The 20,198-nt window shown below is 31.5% G+C and overlaps 1 protein-coding gene across 7 annotated transcripts in view; it reads right to left on the bottom strand.

Annotated features, from left to right (window-relative positions):
* Positions 1–20,198, bottom strand: part of Dscam2 (Down syndrome cell adhesion molecule 2) — a 146,153-nt gene that overhangs the window by 20,868 nt on the left and 105,087 nt on the right. For 4 of the 7 annotated variants that reach the window (XM_089228516.1, XM_089228515.1, XM_089228514.1 and 1 more), the window contains exons 7-12: positions 18,802–19,048; positions 17,387–17,531; positions 15,543–15,694; positions 14,589–14,699; positions 13,707–13,871; positions 6,066–6,452 (exon numbers count right to left, since the gene is read on the bottom strand). In XM_089228516.1, coding sequence (XP_089084642.1) covers positions 6,066–6,452; positions 13,707–13,871; positions 14,589–14,699; positions 15,543–15,694; positions 17,387–17,531; positions 18,802–19,048 — 1,207 coding nt within the window. Of the gene's footprint in view, positions 1–6,065; positions 6,453–7,247; positions 7,533–13,706; positions 13,872–14,588; positions 14,700–15,542; positions 15,695–17,386; positions 17,532–18,801; positions 19,049–20,198 lie in introns of all 7 variants that reach the window. The other 3 variants (XM_089228517.1, XM_089228519.1, XM_089228518.1) reach the window with 2 other exon arrangements.

A 20,198-nucleotide genomic window follows, 5' to 3' on the forward strand; every position in this document is an offset into this window, starting at 1 on the left:
TATCCTCATATCTTCTACTAGTAAAATATAACTATTGGCAGGAGCCTTAGTTATATAATAGTTGTATTAACTTAAATATTTTAGTTATATTATTATTTATTTTAGAATTTTATTCATTTTATTTTAAATTCTTTTCTTTTGTTTTTGCGTTATTACACTATAGTTAATTATTTATATAAGTGGTTGAAGTTTTAATAAGTGGAGTAATGGACCAACTACCAACATTTGCGTGGTACCTACCATTGTTAGGTACCCCTATAGCTGTTCTACTCCACTTCACTAATGTAAACTTTAAATATTTAAAACTAATTAATTACTTGTTTGAAATTAATTTTTTTTATTGAAATATTCAGAAAATTCTTGGGTAATATGAATTTAAAAGTGTATTTTGTCCTTCATAAATGTAAAATTTTAAACATTTCAAAAATCAAATCAATGAAAATCGTTGTTTTGTAATGACTTAAATTATCTAAAAAAAAATCATATTAAAAATGAAAAATCAAATTGGCTGATAAGTTAGATCTTGGGGTATACAATTTAGATGATTAATTTTTTTCAAATGGGTATTTTTATACTGTCGATTACGTTTATTTTTATCGTCAACGTTAGGATATTCGAAAAAACCATAAAGGCATAAATAGTACAATAATTTTAGAGTCATCATAATAATATATTACAATATTATATGGTATAAGTAAATAGGTATTGTAATTTTTAAGTATAGTTATTGAAATTGTTATTTTTTAGAACGAGAATATCTTGTTAACGAACGACGAGTTTGTTAGGTCAGTTAAAAAATTAAACTTTTTAAAAATTAATAATTGGTATTTCAAGTATTTGTTCAAACAGTGATTTATTAGGATTTCTTATACACATTGTAATCATTTATAATATAATTTGTATGTAGGTTAGGTACCCCTGTTGACTTTGAGCAAGGAAAGTCAACAGGGGTGGGCTGCGTTTGGCGAATCGATGCATCGAGCGAAATATACAATAATTATAATTGTAGTAATTGTAGTATATTAGCAAAAACACAACATAACATACTATATGCACTAAAATATGCATATTGCATATTGCACAATATAATAATAACATGTTATTGTCTAAATTTTAACGGTCATCCGGACAAAGGACGATGGAAAAGCATTTCGATTCGCACCTTATCGCTGCAGATAAATCGTTATAATCGAGTTCGAGTGTACACTATGTATAGCGATATATACATAAGCGAACATATAAACGGATTATGCAGTCGGAAAATTACGGGGAATGATGGTAATAAATATCTATACATACATTGTGTGATTAGTGTATCATATATAGGTCATCGATATGTTTTCATAAAAAAAAAAGTAAAATGTTAATTGTACGCCTTGAATAAACGATTACTTTTTAATAAATTCGCGTTTTCCACCGTCGCGACGTCTCGTCTCTTGTCGGATGAACATGTAATATCATTTATGACAATAAATTAACTATTTTTTATTATACGTATAATATGCAAGTATACATCGTGCACGTTATAACTAAATATTATATATACTTACACGAGCTATATGCATGCGCTTATGGAACTATATATATAACAAGCTGAACAAACAGCGAAAGTCGATAATAATATTATTATATAATGCGTAGATACAGCTACAGTGTATCTGTTTATTATATCATAATATAATATAATATGACAGAGCGATTCACCCGCCCATCTATTTTATCCTCGATTACATGCGGTTTATTAAAGTTTTGATGTTTGGAACTTTTAAGTATCAGACATTAAAGACCGTATGTTTTCAAACATTCGAATTTTTTATGGAATTTAAGGAGCGTCTTGCATGCTAGCAATAATAGTTTCTTTTTTTCTAACGATAATCTCCCCTGTTAAGCCGTCGAGTTATTAAACTTTAAATGTATATTATAATATTCATTAAGCGTAATGATATACATAGAGTCCACGAAAGGTTAAAATGGGAGCGAGCAATCATGATTTTGGCGAATCGCTCTGTACATACGTCGTGCCACGGTTACGCGACTATATTATAATATAAATAAATTACAATATTATTATAATATATATACGTTTGTGCGTGTACGCATATCCGCGTGCGGTGCAAGTTAAATGCGAAATAAATGGATTAAACAATGATAGTGTAAAACATGCAAATTCTATTAACGCGTACATTATAATATAATATTATTATAATGACGGAGCAGAAAAAAATCGTAAAGAGATGAGTAGGTACATCGTAAAACCTATATATATACGTAGTATACGAGCAGAGTGAATAGAAATTGGTCGTAAAAAAAGGGTAGAGATAGAGGAGCGAGAGAGAGGGAAAGAGAGTATTACTCTTCGGCGAAACTATATAACATTATGTACTGAATCGTGTTTACTGTACCCCACTAAAGCTATAGTGGTAGCGAGGTTATAGTGGTTATACCTAGGTCGTAATAGGCTATTAAACCGATGTAGCCAGTGACGACGAGTGCATCGCAGACCATCATAATATATCATTAAACGTGTTACGCGTTTAACGATAGCGAAAAAATAAATTTATAAATGAATGACATAGTGTACCTACACGAGCGATTTTAATATCATCATTATAATGGCAGTCTGTTTTACAATATCAATGTCAGATTCCCTCTGCTCACGATGAACAACAAATAATAATATGGAGTATAGACGATGTGATGACGACATATTATAGGTATAATATCTATAATAGGTATCTAGTGCGGATTAATAAGACGAAAAACAAAATTCTTTAGAATAATTTAAACGAGAGTAAAAAGTATTAAACAGAGTAAATAAGACGTAATAAAAATATAAAAGTATAAAAATATAATATTATAAGAGTAAGAATGAATAATAATAGTAGAAAAATAATAATAGTAAATAAAAAGTGCTAGTTTTACCTGTAAGTGATCGTGAACATATAACTGGTGATAGTTTCCAATGATAAATACGTTTTGTGATTTAAGTTGGTGTACGATAGAATATTATGTATATATATATTGTTTCGTGTGACTAATATTTGAGTGCTTATACATTATAAAACATGATTTTTTACAAAATTATAAAGAGCTTACGACGACCGGAAACACGTTCTGGTTTCCATCGATTGTGGTACAATAAATAATTACGCTTTATACGTATGTAAAACATTAATCATAAACGCAAACCACATTTGCAGTCGTATTAATTCCGACGATGTTTTTATAATTTTTTATTTTCAGTCCTATATCAATCAATCCGAGTGAAATTTAAAAAGACAGTTTTTGCTGATCTGTAGGACTGTAGATCGCGTTTTGTAACGGAAATATTTCGTATACGGCACATGTATATAATAGAGAGAGTAGGTTTATGTCTATAATTGCTTTCCATTTGAACGAGTTTGGTGTAGTTATAAAATTTATGGTCAACGGAGAAATGATTATAAAAAAATGTTTTTATGAATTATTTACATCGCGCAACGTAAATGAAAAATCAACATTAATTTATACAGAATTTGTTTTTATTTTAGCGAAACTCCAATTAATATTTTTAATTGAAGAATTTCCTTGTACAGCGCCGGGAAATATTAAGAATCGCGCAATTAAAAAACGAGAGATTTTGATTTGCATTTCAACGGGTTTTAATGAAAAATGTATTATAATGAAAGAACGTTCTTGAATCGTCTATAACACAAAGCGTTTCTTCCAAAATGCTTAACACCTATTATCATGTGTACTCGACGTAACGGAAAACATGAGTGACACCACTCTGTAGGCGCTTAAAATATAAGAAAAACACGCGCTGTTCGATATTCGATGCAATCGGTTACGAATATTAAAATCATATTATGTAACATTGGATAATATGAATACAAGTTTAGCGGGACTTATTGTTATCATCGGATGAATATATACGTACGTACGTAAGTGTATAAATGCGATATCTCCTATAATAGCTTTACAATTTATTATTATAATATCGAATGGGACGTAAACTGCAGTGGAATTTTTTTTCAGTTTTTTTAATACAAAACGAACAAAAGTTTACTTCCACAACTCGGGATATCGTCGCACAAAACCATGAATACGTTTCAAAATTAAAAACTAGGCACCTCAGCAATAAAAAAAATTAGCCATATTGTTGTTAAAAATTATGCTTATAATTATTCTTCCTTTTAGGAAACGCATTCAGCAAACGTCGCGGGCTTCATAAATATGTAACAGTGTAATATTTTGAGTTAAATATTCAAATATAATGTATAAAATTCATATTTTAATGGAAGATTTTTTTTTTAAATAAATGCGGATATAATTTATGGCATATCATGGATGGTCTGATAAAAGTTTACAGCTATTTTTCTTTTCGTTTATAACCAAATGAATTATGAATAATTTTACTAGCAGGTATATAAGATTAAATAATAATATATTATGTAATGTCCATCTATCGATAGTGATAAATGATAATTGTTGGTTTTAAAATAAAAACTAGTAATGGAAATGATGTACTAAATAGCTGAATTCACGTCGCAAAAAATCTTTATATGACAACATTTGCTATCTTTATTTTGAATAAAACGCCGTAATTACAATAACTAATATAGTCGCGCTCTTGTTTTATTTACACCGAACGAGTAATGATTAGATAGGTACGCACGGTTATATTATTCGAAACATTGTTCGTAACGTCGATTGGTTTTTTTTTTGTATTAACTATTAATTTAACGCGTTTTTTTGTCTCCATGCATTTTTTACGATAAACTTTACTCCGCGGATATATTGTACATTCTGTCCAAGTCTAATGGGTTTTGTGATCGATAGAGTGGGAGGGAGGAGACGATGTGAGCTAAACACATATTATAATATAATATATATACGTGTATATATACTACATTATACGATCGGAATACGCTCTCGAACCTTTGTTATTTTCGTTTTTATTTACATAATTTACGTAATACGGTCGATCGGCACCCGTTCGAACTCTGTGCGGAATAATTGACCGCCACGAAACTGTCTTTTTAAATGTACCCTCCGGATTCTGAAAACGATAAACGAGTTCCGGTCGCTTGGCTCTCGACACTGCAAATTGTATATACGTATAATATGTGGTGGTGGTGGTGGTGGTGGTAGTAATGGTGTAATGGTGCAAAAGCCGAGCAAACGCTTTATCAACGTATATAAAATGTTTGTGTTCTGATGGCCCGACCGCGAAAAACGCCCGACGGAAATCGTCGGACGGACGGATTACGCGTTCTATCGGACCGAAATACGTCGTCTGCGCCGGATACATCCTCTAAGTTCGGTCACGTAAATCACGGTATGCGGCACGTAGTAGATCACGATATTAATATTGAATGTTTAATATGAGAACTATATAGGTTGTCCGTACATGAGAATGGGCTGGTGCACTATTATTACGCGTGTGATTGTGATCACGAGTACAAAATATAAGTAGCTGCAGCCAACGACCACAAACTTGAGTTTATTTTTTACGTTTAAAAAAAAAAATTTACGAAGTGTACTTATCGAATTTAAAAATAAATGTTCGAAATATTGTTGAGTGTGTATAATAAATATCTCTAAATGAACACCTTTAAAAATCTAATCTGTAAACTTTCCAATTTAAGATTAATATTTAAAGTATGCTACTAGACTCGAATAGATTTCGAAAAGTAAAAATTTATATGTAAATGTTAATAAAACTCGAAAGCTGTATGATATGACGTAAACAAGACGATATTTGTTTTGACCAGGCAAACGTATACACTCAGAACGAGTGCAGTGAATTGGTCTGGCCGGATTTCGGGTTTTATACATCCTGTAAGAGGGTGTATACAATGAATTGAATATTATGTTACAACAATAATAATATAATGATCTACCATCATGATGGTCTCGTGTATCGTATAACGTGAACGAGTCGATCGAACTGTCGAGCTTAAGTCCAACGCGCGCGCGTGCGTGTGTAGGTATGTGTGATGTGATTGTCGATGGAATAATATGACTGCAGCGCGGGGGATGATGGATTGGCATTTGGCGGGGCATTTGTCGTGTGCACTTACCTTTGACTAGCAGCGCGGCCGTGTACCTGACCTGGGCCGCGGGGTTTTGGGCCTGGCAGGTATACCGGCCGGTGTGGTGTCGAGTGAGCCTGGGAATGCTGAGCAAACTGGAGTACGGGTCAAGCGTGGTGACGACCACGGCACCGTCGCCACTGCTGCCGCCGCCGTTGCCGAATGTGGCGGAGGCAGCGGCAGTGGCGACGGCGGCCGACGGGTCCTCACCGCCGCCACCGCCGCCGCCGTCCTGCAGCAGGACGGGCGCGCCGTCCTTGAGCCACGCGATGCTCAGCGGAGGATCGCCGTGGCTCACGCCGCACACGACCCTCGTCCGCGTGCCTTCTACCAGCCCGTCGCCGGGGAAATTAAAAGGCTCAATTACGGGAGGTACTAATGGGAAAACAAAACAAATATATAAATGTATATAGGTACGATAGTAATAATAATAAACGCTGTAAGAAATGCAGTGACGTCATTACAGAACAGTAAGGATGACTCACGACACATACATACGTATTATTATTACGAATAATAATAATAAATATATTTGTATTATACGGAGTGATTTTTTTCTTTTATGTGACTTTCGCATACCAGCAAAAAATTATTAAGTTTTTTTTTTGTAAAATTTCGGCACAATACAGTAAAAATTTTTAATTTGTATTCTTATAAAGTTTTAACCACAACATTTGGCTTAGCAATTTATTGTGTGTGTCTCACTTTTTGAAAAAAAAAATCACTTCGTAAAATACCCATCACAATATTATAGGATATTGTGATAACGATAATAATAATAATAATAATAATATAAACGTAGAAAAGTTAAATAAACAATATACACATACAAATATATAGTAATAGTAATATATACGCAAAAATACGTCTAAATAACAACAAATACATATATATATATATATATTATATATATGGAAAAAAATTGAATGTAATAAACTCAAAACGCTGACGACGCAGTATAATAATATAAATATGTATAAAATATACCACGAGTAAAAAAACAAAATTCAGCTACATAAAACGCACGACTGGCAGCAGCTGGGGGGGGGGGCGTATGGGGTCCAATACAAACGAGAGTCGATTGGGGTAAAAATCGCAAAAAAGGTAGTAAAAATTTTTTATTTTAAAAACCGTCGACGGGCAACCGTCGGATATTTTCGTTTCTTTTACCGTTGACGATCAACCGCTGCGTAACGACGCGTCGGGCCGCATGGTTACCGGCCTCACAACTATAGTTTCCGGTGTGCTGCGGCCCGAGCGTCTCGAAAGCCAGCACGCTATTGTAATTGTCCACCCGGGTGACAGTGGCGGCCGGGCCAAGTGGACCGCCGTCGTAGTCTTTGGACCACGCGATCGTCAGTGGCAGGTCGCCACTGATCACCGAGCACGTGATGCTGGCCCGCTCGCCCACGTTCGCCGTCCGTTCCGTCTGAAGCGAGCTAAGCCGCGGAGGCGCTGCAATTTATTATCAAATTCGTGTTTTGGGTGGGATATGACAGTGGTTGGTACCTAATGGATATATATGTAGTTATCGTATCCCGATCGCCACTGCAGGATTGTATAAGCACGTCGGGAAATATAAATGTTGGTCCCCGTGGGGTAGCAACAACGAGAGCGTTCGAATTTTGAAAAATCGAAAATTCAAAAATAACCTTACATCACCATCATCGTCACACGCAACCATTCGAATTGGTTTCCGTATAGGTACGAATATAGAGGTAATAGGTATTATCATCATAAGTTCTGATAACAGAGGTTTTCCACAAAAAATTTGAGTAGAGTTTTCATCTACTTCAAAATGAGTGATTTAGTTCAGAATTTTATTCCTCCCTACCGAATAATCTTTTGTTAATTAAAAAATATATCAAATGTGAAATGTATCTAAAACAAAGATGCACATTTACATTTCAGAAAACCGGCTGTAAATCCAATTATTTTGTAAATGAAATACACGAAGAAGTTGAATGATTGCCAATTTTCGAGTTTATACTTCGTAGCAACTGGATGCTGTAATAAATTATTGTACCAATTAATTTTTCATGTTATTAATTTTAATTAACTCCAACTTATTTGATACTGGGCTAGACTTCATCATTATTATCAATAATGACAAATACGTATACACGTGTAACGAATTAATTTTATCGTCTTAATAAATAATAAGTCGAATAAGATAACTTTTATATTAAAATGAAAATTTATTAGAACCAATTCGTATGTATACTTAATACTATATATTATATCCTACCTGGAAACCAACTCGGTGATGGTAAAGCGAATTGTAGGCGTTTCGCATATAGTATGCGTATAATATCTCGTGTGTTTCCAAGATTTTCGTTTTCCATCGCATCAACTTACAAAAAAAGGCGGAATTTTCTGACGGTGGGGTGTTAAATTGCCCAGTATGAAGGACTAAACGATGCTATTGTTTTCTAAACACCATAAAACAGCTAGGATGGTCAGGATGTATAATAGTAGTAGATAAAAAAATAATTTTGGAATGGCTCATTTCGTCTCATCGATACCTACAAAGTTTTCAACTTTGAACCATAGCTATTTTCGAAAAATGTAATGTAATTTAAACGTGGATAGTGTTAAAAAAATGTATTATAAAAATACATAATATTTTATTAGTGTTATTAACAAAATTAGAATTTATCATTTTGTTGTATTCATTTGTTGAGCTTATGATTGAAATTAAAATGTCTACCTAAATACAAATTTAACTAAAATTTAAAAAAATTAATAGGTTTGATTTTTTCTTACCAACTAGCTATTGCAAGCTACTTGCAGTTTGGCATAGGTAGGTACCTAGTTATATTCATAAGAATAGATAACAATAACAACAATAACACGTATAATATGACATAGTGATCGGCACTTTGGGAAATTTTCGCATCGAATTTATCTTAGAAAGTATCTATGAGACAAAAAAGTTTATCATACTTGTCGATCACTGCGTATCGGACTACAGCCAGGGTGAGTTTTATCATAATTTTTTTCTCGCAAAAAGTTACTTCGTCGTAACGTCGTCGAACACTTTCGAACGATAAGTTTTTACTGTCCGGCGACCCGGAAGTTATCGCATTCGGGAACGTAATTTTATTCATGTATAATATATAATACAGTATAGAGGAGGGTTTCCGGCAAAATTACCACCGCGTCTGGGGCTTAGCGTATATTATACGCACCGCACCGATCAATTTTTACGTGTTTCGGGTATTACTAAGAACACGACGAAAAGTACCGCGATAAAAACAAAAATGATCGTTTTAAAGGAAGATGATTGAATGTACTACGTACAATATTATTTTATTATCATAATAATACTATGTATTTATGATGTATATTATCCACGACGAATCGACCGTGATGGTTATTATAATTCGCGGTGATGGTTATTATAATTCGCGGTAATGATAAATATAATATCGGAAGCTAGCTTTTTATTGTTAACGATGATCGTGTAATGTACCTATGTAGATGTGCAGCAGCGTAATAATTGACGTATCGGAATTGCGAGGTTTTATGACGTTGCATTTTTACGATATGAAATAAATTTGCATCAACATGTCACACGTATAGTAAGTCAAGACGTACGTTAAGTCAAGTACATTATATAATGATACCATAAATCATATGGACTTGTTTATAAATTATCGTCACGTTATTCGTATTAATGAAGTGTTTGGGCCTAATGATAAGTTTGAAATTAAAGTTGTGCATTTATTATATTTCCTTCAGATATCATTAAAAAATATTGTGAATATTATTTGCTAAACGAAATTGGTGCAAGGAACGGAGACAGCAAATACATAATAATTCATATTATTTAATTTGTAGGCACCCACACAGAAAATTTCAAAAACCAAACTTAATAACTGACATTATGTAGGTACATGTTATTATGTTCTATACCTATATAGACACTTGTAAAATAACGATAATGATTGAGGTATTAACATTTAAACTTTTGAAATCAGATTTATTAATATTGAAAAAATAATAATATCTAACTTTTACCGAAAACGTGGTAAACTTACAGTTGTTAGGTAGGTGACAAATTTGTTCTAACCATTAAAATTAAATTAGCAAAATGTTTTTGAATTTATAAATGTTGTAGTCATTGTTGCTAATGTGAACAGAGAAAAAAAAACTTTTCATTACCTTGTAGAAGTTTGTGAGTTTATAAGAAATCTTGTTTAGGGTACACCGACGACAAAAATATTTTGATGCGATAGCGGCAGAAAACGAATTGTAGGATGAAAACGGTTGCGGTCAATATACAATTATTTACGTTTGCGGAATGTGAACGGTTATATTCTATAATCTATTAAAAATTCTTTCGGCTGCACTCGAAGGAATTCGTCGTACGATATACAATATACCTATAATATCTATACGCTTCCGTCGCCCTGGTCGTAATGTGCAGCCGTGACGCGAAATGGTGCGAATATATTATTTTAATATCATGCAATTCGTTTTCAAAGATTGAAGTGAAATATTTTTTCTAAAACTGCTAAAAATAAACATTAGCATTAAACATTAATATATTATACATTATTACGTGCACGAAGAAAATATTAGGAACAGCAGACATATTTAAACGCGCTACAGACGAAATAAAATGAGAGAAAAGTATATTCGGTTGTAGAAAAACTTCCCACAACAACCTAAAATGTAAACGTTTCTTTCATATTCCCGATTTATTGAAGTTATAAATTTAATTATGCCATTGGCGGCGAATGCGGAAAACTTAAAAAGAAAATACACACATATTGACATATCGTATATTATTGGCCGAAATTAAATTGTGCGTTCAAAAATATTTTCTTTGTTGGTAATAATATATAGAATCGGTTCAAGGTGGCTCGGGCGAAGGAAAAACACAAACATATTGAAAATGAATCTTTCATGTTGGCCCCTCTTTACGTAGCCCTCTCTACGTGGTACCACCAAAGGTTGATACTCCGTATCGATGACCTTTTTTTCCTTTTGGAAAGCCCAATATGAATTGAACACAGCACTCAACAGGTAACGCATTTTAAATTCATTGTGATGACTATATGAATTTCTATCGCTATTGCAAAATTTGCGTTTGCAGCCATTTTGCGTGCCTTAAGCTGAGCTCGTGACTAAAAATACATAATATATATTATACACGTAACACGTTCGGTGAGCACGTGAAATATTTGTATCGAAGGAAACCTTTTTCTTCTTTGTAGAACAAATTCGTTTTCCACTCGATCACGTGGTTTTAATATTCCAAAATATCATCAGGTTCTACAAGAAATATAAACTTCCCGGAATCAGGGTCAGGTACGTTTTCCAATCGCTACACACGATTTTGCACTCTATAATGCATGTCTGGTTTTCGAACATTGTATTGTGTACTTGAGTATATAATATATCCTGTACAATATGGATCTAATGCACTGCGTATAAAACATAATACTTTCTTTGACGGATAATTTTTCACATAATGATATAATACTATATAGTTCAACGTTAAAATGAATATACTCTCGACTGATAAGGTAAACACGCGGATATTATAACGTAACATCATGTTATAAAAACGATAGATATTATATTTTATTTTTTGGAGAATTGGCGAGTACATTTTTAAGAGAAATCAAATTTATAGCTGGGAAATGTATTTTAAATCAAAACAATCTTAACGATATTTCTCATCTGTACAAAAACTTTTTCAATTAAATACAAAACGATGATACTTTTGTTTATAGTGTTTGATCATACACTCGAAAGTTCCGCAATTTTAATTATTTACTTTGGTATTCTATATACACCACGTTGATGAAATGGTTAGGCTTACAGCAAATATAGGCTCACGGAAACAATGTGTATTTTGATTTTGAAGTATGCGTTCAAACTAGTATCCATTACATTAACGGCATATTATTATTAGAACACTCGTTATTACGATGGTAATACTGCAATAATAATAATAATAATATGTTACATTAGTATTAACATATATTATGAAAGGTTAATCTTGAATAATTGATTAAGGAAATAATATGTTCGAATGAAATAGTCATTAATAATTATCATATATATAATATATAAATATTATTTTTGATAACTAATAAAAATTGTTATCATATTATGTTTTTTAGAAAATATTATTGGACCTCTCATTTATGATCTATTAAAAATTAAAATAAGTTAAAAATTGTCAAAATCATCAACCGAAAAGTCTCTTCATTTATTTTTTACGTGAAATTGTTGTGTAATTAAAATTAATAATTATAGGCAGATTATACTTTGTTTTGAATTTCGTGGGATCCGTTTTGTTTAAATAATCTAAAAATATCATACCTATATTGACATAACAATTATGCTTTTAATTTATCGTTAATAAATCTATTATTTTGACATGAATAGAATATGATCAACCTAAAGGATGTCCAAGGGGTGGCCTCGTTAGAACTGAATGGTGCAATTAATTTATTGCAGGAAATTAATGAATTTAATGTATGTTATGTTAATGGCTGATATTAAATTGTTCATAAAATATATTAAATTTTGTTTTGGAACTGTAATAATATATTATATCTATGAAACGATTATACGAATATATATTATAAAGTATTATGAATTTCAACACCGTCGCTATTTATATTGTAAAAATAAATATTTACAAACTTTAAAATCAAAACTATTCAACTAATGAGATTATTATTAATGGACATTTTATTAATTTAATTTTTTTTTTTTTACATACTATAAAAGTAATTATATATTTTAGGGTGATTACCTATTTGTGAAAATAATAATATTGAGGAAGGTGTATCTTCTCGAATTTAAAAACTAAAATCAAAAGGTTTTGTCATTGATAAGATGATATCTATGGTCAATAAAAAAGATTTTAAAATTATTGATATAATTATTTGAAAGATTTTATGAATGATTCATTTTAAATTATATTTTTATATCATTTTATTAAAAATTAAAATTAACTATATAGTAAATTATAATGAAACATTAAACGGTTTGTAACAAACAATTAAAATAAAGTATCATCGCATTTTGCTTTTTAAATTTATAGAATTAAATGAATTGAAAGCCATAAGAAATACCATACAAAGTAGGTAACAATGTTGTTTCTCGATAATTATATAATTCGTTATTTTTTTTATTGATCGAAAACGGTAGAAAATATAAAACAAATTTCAATGGAACATTTTTTTCTGTTGTGATTGTAATTTAAAACATTTGAGTCCAGTCGGAGTAATCGAGAATATCTCGGTAATATATTTTAATATAATATGTGCATTGTGCATCTATATAACGTATGTGCAATAATTTTGGTTGATGACTTTCCACTTAAACTTTGACGGTTCTATCCCGCAACTCTTAGATACCACCGACACAACTACCACTCTTACAACCACTTATAGCTATCACCGCCGAAATAATCATGTAACTCGGTATTTTCTCAAACGATAATACGATATACGCTCCAGGATAGTGTCCTATTTCCGAACAACACTCATTTACGCATTGCCACTATATCGAGTACCTATTCCAACTATAGAAATCCCATCGCTCGATACCCCTTGAACCGTAGAAAGGCGCGTGCACTCGCATGGTCAAAAACCTTACCGATCACGTCCACTGTGGTAGTCATTTTAGCTGAATGTCCGTGTTTGTTATTTGCTATGCATGTGTATGATCCCGAGTCCACGCCTTTTTGCACGGATAGCACGGACAGCACGCCCAGCTGTAAGTCGGTCTTCTGCCTTAGGTCCTCCGGCAACTCCTTACCATCTGTTTGATAGGTATTTGCACAGGAAATCGGAAATAGGAACGTTATTCGAATGTAATGGTTCATAATATGTTACGAGGAAAAGCCGAAATAGGGAAAATTTCAGAAATCCCCGAGGAAAAAACGTAAACTGCTTACGGTATACTCGAGAAAAATATCTTATATAGACTTTGGTAAAGGGCAAAGGCAAACCTAGTTGTAACCAACAAAATTTCAACTATGACATTTTGAATATTTTACAGTGAATAGATACGTTTTTTTTAATACTATACATATATAAATAAATTTAAAATAAAAATGATTGTTTAAATAATTTTATATATGTGTATATAATATAATATAAATAATATATTTTTAACATAATACTTTAATACAATAGTTATTAGTTATGTAGGTAGAGTTAATCTTATAACAGTTATAACTGTAATAAAATCCTACTATTTTTAAAATCGTTTCTAGCCATGGTTTTGTTCAGATTATGTTGGTCATTAACTCACAACTGTGTTGGTCTGAGTGAGAGTCGAAATATTACATTTTACACAAGTACTGTGAGCAGTTCATGTTTTTTCCAGGCATTTCTAAGGATTACCTGAATTCGACTTTTAACCGTAAGTCATAGCTTGTAACACGTATTATACACTATTTATATACATAATATAGGTAGGAGTACTGTGGTTATACTTATGAATTTATGATTTATGTAAGTCATCATCACTCACCTTTTTCCCATCGAATCTCATTGATCGGGTATCCGGCTACCGGACATTTTATCTTCATATTTTCTCCGGCCACGGCTGTAATCTTGTTCATCGGTCTCACGTACGGATCACCTACGGCAGGTTGCATACGATAATTTGACGAACGTAAATAGATTAAAATTTATAGAATCATATCGATAAGCAGGACAGATTAATTTAAGTACCTATATGATGATTGTATTCACATTATACAGGAAGATCCACTAAGGATGATGCTCACTCCATTTATCTATTCCTCAATAATACAGTTGTTCCAAATCTGATTTTAAGAATTTTTAATTACAAATACCTATCGTATTTTTAAATTCTTGTGATTTCTTGTAATACTAAGGGTGTGGATATACAAACTTCTGTCTGTCATATAAAAACTACCTTTTTTTCTACTATAAATTACAATTATAATTATTGTAGTATGTCAATATTTAAATCAAAATTGGTAATTTTGAAGATGGGTTTTATCAATAACGATGTATTCAAACAAAAAATGTAAAAATGAGTATATTTAAAAAAAATAAAGATGAAATATTTAATATGACTTTATCCATATATAAAATTATTTTTAAAGTATTTTGAACAATGTGGTACCTTGGAATTTTTTATACATGTGCACATTTTTTTGTACTTTCATTTCAATTTTCAAATAATTATTTAAAATGTATTATATTTAAACCTAGGGAATATAATAATCAGGGTTATTCAGATTTTTTCATTCATATAAAGCCTTAGAAAAGTTGTGTCTGTGTAAAATGATTTTAGTCTCAATATTATACCTTTTATGTTAGATAAATTAAATATTAGACAGCAGGAGGTAATCAAAATTGATGATATACGTGCAAAATTTGATACAAGTTTTGATAATTGTTTGGCGTGTTACATGAGTTAAGACATTAAGTTGTTATTCGTAGTAAAACTTACCATATATATTAAGCCTAGCAGAATGAGAAGTAGTTCCTACTCGGTTATTGGCTGTGCATGTATATTCACCTCCATCTTCCACCAAAACTTGTGAAATGTTCAAATGACTAACAATATCTCCATGCAACGTAACATATTGGCCAATTAAATATCTGAAAGTTAAACTCTATAAACCCAGCGTCATACTATAACAAAAACATATTTTGGAGGCCTAAAACCCTTTTTTATATTTAAATGATACATATACTTATATTTAAATTATAATATATATTTATTATACTTATATTATTATATATTTTATTGATATACGTAAGCGATATAGATTTGGTTGAACACAAGTCATATGGGTTATCAAATTATTGTAAATAAATAAAATGTAGGTACTTAAAAATTATTTATGATTGTGTAAACATTTTAAAGATATTTCGTTTTATTATGCTTACCTTTTACCTACATACTTATGTATACCTATAAGTTATAATCTATAATATTATACCGTATAACTTTTTAAGTATTAAGTTGATTTGCCAATAGTAATTATTCACTTTTTTATGAAATACCTTAGGTAAACTATGTGTAAATAGTTTATGTTTAATAAAAGACATGAGATATAAAAGAAACAGCAGCTAATATACTTTAGCCATGTGGTTAGTTAAATGCTGAAAAGTCATAATAAAAAATAAAAAATGATAAAATATTATCATCAGGTACAGTGTCCATATCATTGGTATTGCATTTTGGTATACACATAAAAAACGCATGGTACGAAAGTACACAATCATAAAACACGACACCTGTGTAATAAGTGCGACCCCCATCTTCCCCTAAGTCATAACATCAGTATGTCATATTTTTAGAACAATACTTATATTTGCTATGAAAACATTAACTTCTCAGTAATGGTGGTTTGATATATTTTCAATCCATATTTACTGAATAAACATTTTTAAGAGGTTTTCCGTGTCAATTTTTAAAACTTCTTACAAGACCTCTTTGCTAACTGATTTCATGCGTCCGATTGTTCCATAAAAATACTACGTGTTCTTTCATTCATTTAATGTGAATTTTACCAACAAATGCGTCCATCCACGTGTGAATCTTTCAACGGAATTCGCAAGATCTGACTTTTAGTAGTGAATTCAGTCGGAAAAGAATCTTTAGTCTTTAGACTTTCGTTCGGATATTCACTTTGATGTTGAATTTTTCACTTTTATTTATTTTCAACAGCGACGAAACTTTTAAGTCGAAAAATCGATTTTCTTTTTTTAATCTTAAGAATTAAATCCACCTCTTATTTTGTAACTTTATAGAGTGAGTCAGCAAGAAGGGTGGGAATAAGGCATGTTGCTTAAAATCTAGCGTGGTGGACACAATTACGGGTTTTATACCGATAATAGTTGGCACTGTTTTATTTTGGAACAATTTATCGCGCAATGTTGGTCCAACATTTTCACGTAGAAAATAATATTTTTAAATCTTTGTTGTACAAATGATTACTAATTGTTAAGTATATTGGTATGATAGATTTTAAATGTCAACTGTCACGATTATAACGATAGACTCTCAGAGCGTCTACATAAAATAATATTACATTTACATTACACAATATGATGATATTCAGATGAAAAATATTAATTAAACGTGTAGAAAATTATTACAAAATAGTATCTTAACCACTGATACAGCCAACAGGTCATGAACAATATTATAAGTATGTACATCATTTGCTATGCAGTAAAACATTATTGACTGGTTATCATTGTAGTATTGTACCTATATTATATATAGTATATACTGTCTATAAAAGACAGATGTATACCTATATGCTTTATAAAATCACTCACCTTGGATGATCTGGTAATTTAAAACCATCAAGCGACCAGACCATTGTTGGTGTAGGGTTTCCAGATGCGCTGCACTTTAACGACACAGTCGGTCCAGGTTGTAGAGTTTGCTCAATGAACGTGTACTCCATAATCGGTGGGGCGTCTGCAAAATTGTATAAATTAAATGAAAAGAAACGTATATTATAGTCTATAGAGTTAATTTTCTAATCGTCGAGCAATGCTGGTTGTGTAGTATATATTACCATTGTATATTTATTTTGAAGATGTTTTCTCGACATCAAACTATATAGTTTGTATTTAAAATTGATTAAAAATCAATTATAAACTATGCAAACGAGCTGTGTGTGAATAAGTATTACGCTCACTGGAAAGTTCAAGAGTACACTTTATTATTAATGTGTGATAGAGTAAAACTTTCAAATCAAGTTAGATGTTAGAATAATATTTATTGAACTTCGGCAGGAGCATTTTTCATTAAAATATATATTAATACTTTCCACGGCTTTCAATGGGTCAATAAATATTCAAAGTTATATTTTGATTGCGTATTCAAACTAACTCTATAGTTTATTGTCGAATATATACGAAACTTTGGAAACGAAAGACTATACATTATAGAATCATTTTATCGAAGTGTTTCAACTACAAACCACGCTCCTATACTATATATTTTAAAGTAGTACTTTCAATATCATCATTTTCGGTTGACATATAGTCAAAAATCGCAAATACGAAAACTTATCGAAACGTTATTTAATGACATAAAAACAAATAATTAGGTATTATTGTTAAAATAATCATAACTTGTACATATTGGATTTAATCTCGGATCGAACACGTTTTGTAATACCTATGTTATAATGATCTAGTGGTTTTTGTGAACGATCAAACATTTTTAATTTTGACGCGTGCATTTTTATTGTCATGTGTGTGGGAATTGATTTACACGTAAATTGGATTTTTTTTGTAAAAATTTTATTCACACTCGAGTGTACACATTCAAATATCTCATCAGTCGTCGGTCGGAAATGATGAAAAAAAAAATGAAATCCATCGAACCGCTCTCCCCTTGTCACGCTGTAGTTTACCACATATTTTAATTTCGCGTGCGTGATTTTTAAACAAATAAAAGTGAAAATTAATATCATACCAAAGGGATCGGCGTATGCAGGAAGCTTATAATGTTATCATTAATTATTAATGTATAATATTTATATTGTCATTATATTATCATTATAAGTGCAGTTAAATTGCGTATAGCGAAAAATTAGTTGTGTGCCACTGTGCCACATAATAGTTTTAGTAGAATTTAAACACTATTTTCCAGTATACTTTGACTATCTGGACGGTAGATCCTTTTTTTTCAAAAGCAATCAGGCGCTACTAAAAATACGGTAGATTAATTTACTCACCACCCAAGCGTACGGTGGCCGCGCTCTGTGCCGTCTCCCCGTCGCCTCTGCGCACCAGACACTGATACGTGCCGCAATCAGTTCGGCTAACTGACACGAGTCTCAGGACATCCCTCTGCGCTCTGCCCGCCATCACTCTTCCGTCCTTGTACCAAGTGATCGAATGCGGTCCGTCATTCGACGAAGATGTCATGCATCTCAGCTCAGTTTGCCCGTTCAAGCTGACCGTGGCTGTGGCCGGGCTGATCTGTGGAAAGATGCAAATGATAATAATAATAATAATTAATAATTGTAATAATATCTTCCATCGAGACCATCGTCTTTGAACCTCCTACTTAATGTATTTCTGCTCACCATAGATAAAAATCACGATTGTCATTGGAAGATTTCCAATTATATATTGTAAACCAGGACAAAATATATAAATAATAGCTTAACCACGAATAATTTCCAAATTACGCGACGCATGTGCGACCAAAAAATATATAGTGATTAGAAACCTAGACCTGAGATCGCCCAATGGCGGCGCGCAGACAAATTTTATTCAGCCTTTAGACAAGAAAAAATAAGTAAAATCGATGATGTTCGATAATTTGAGACTTGTAATTAATTATATTTTTTATTCATTAGTTTTTAATTATTATTTTGATGACCCACAGAGAACTTGCAGATTTTTAATGAGGCTCTTCAAACATATTAATTGACCTATACATTATAGTTTATACGACACTTTAAAAACATAACATATACATCGAATAGATATATTACATGTAATATACTCACAGGGGTTCTCGTCATTATAACGATTAAAAACAACATACAAATAGATGCAACCCCAAACAAAAACGAATCGCTGCCATCACATAATAGACTACTCGTATATATTATTTCCGAGGTGATAAATTCATCTAACCGTGTCTTATACCTATAAAGTGTATACCAAAAACCAATTACCTTATTTTATTCGATCACCGAATAAGACTTTGGTGTGCCATCCACTGTGCAGGTGATATTATTATTGTTATGTTACATATTATATTATATTATTATATTACATAATAATATTATTACTATATTAATATTATTATTAGATATAATATAACGCTCTCAAACGCTCTCAAAATCTCAAACGCTGCAGTATACGCAGGCAATAATATTATTATTAAATTGTTGGGGAAGTGTCATTTGCAGTTTTTTTTATAGGAATGTCAACATTTAAAAAAGCAAATTTTTTTTTATCGTTTAGCCACTTTTTCTTATTTATAGGTAGTAAATACATATTGTATTTCATGTGTAAGTGCATGGATACGAGGTTAGAGGGTTATGGTATTTTACTATTTAATGTTTAAATGATTTTAAAAAAAATTCGGAAAGTTTAAAGTTGGAAATAGCTTTTG

Source organism: Diuraphis noxia, unplaced genomic scaffold (genome assembly GCF_037042655.1).
Source record: "Diuraphis noxia isolate RWA-SAM2 unplaced genomic scaffold, SU_Dnox_SAM2 contig0005, whole genome shotgun sequence".
Classification (NCBI taxonomy): domain Eukaryota; kingdom Metazoa; phylum Arthropoda; class Insecta; order Hemiptera; family Aphididae; genus Diuraphis; species Diuraphis noxia.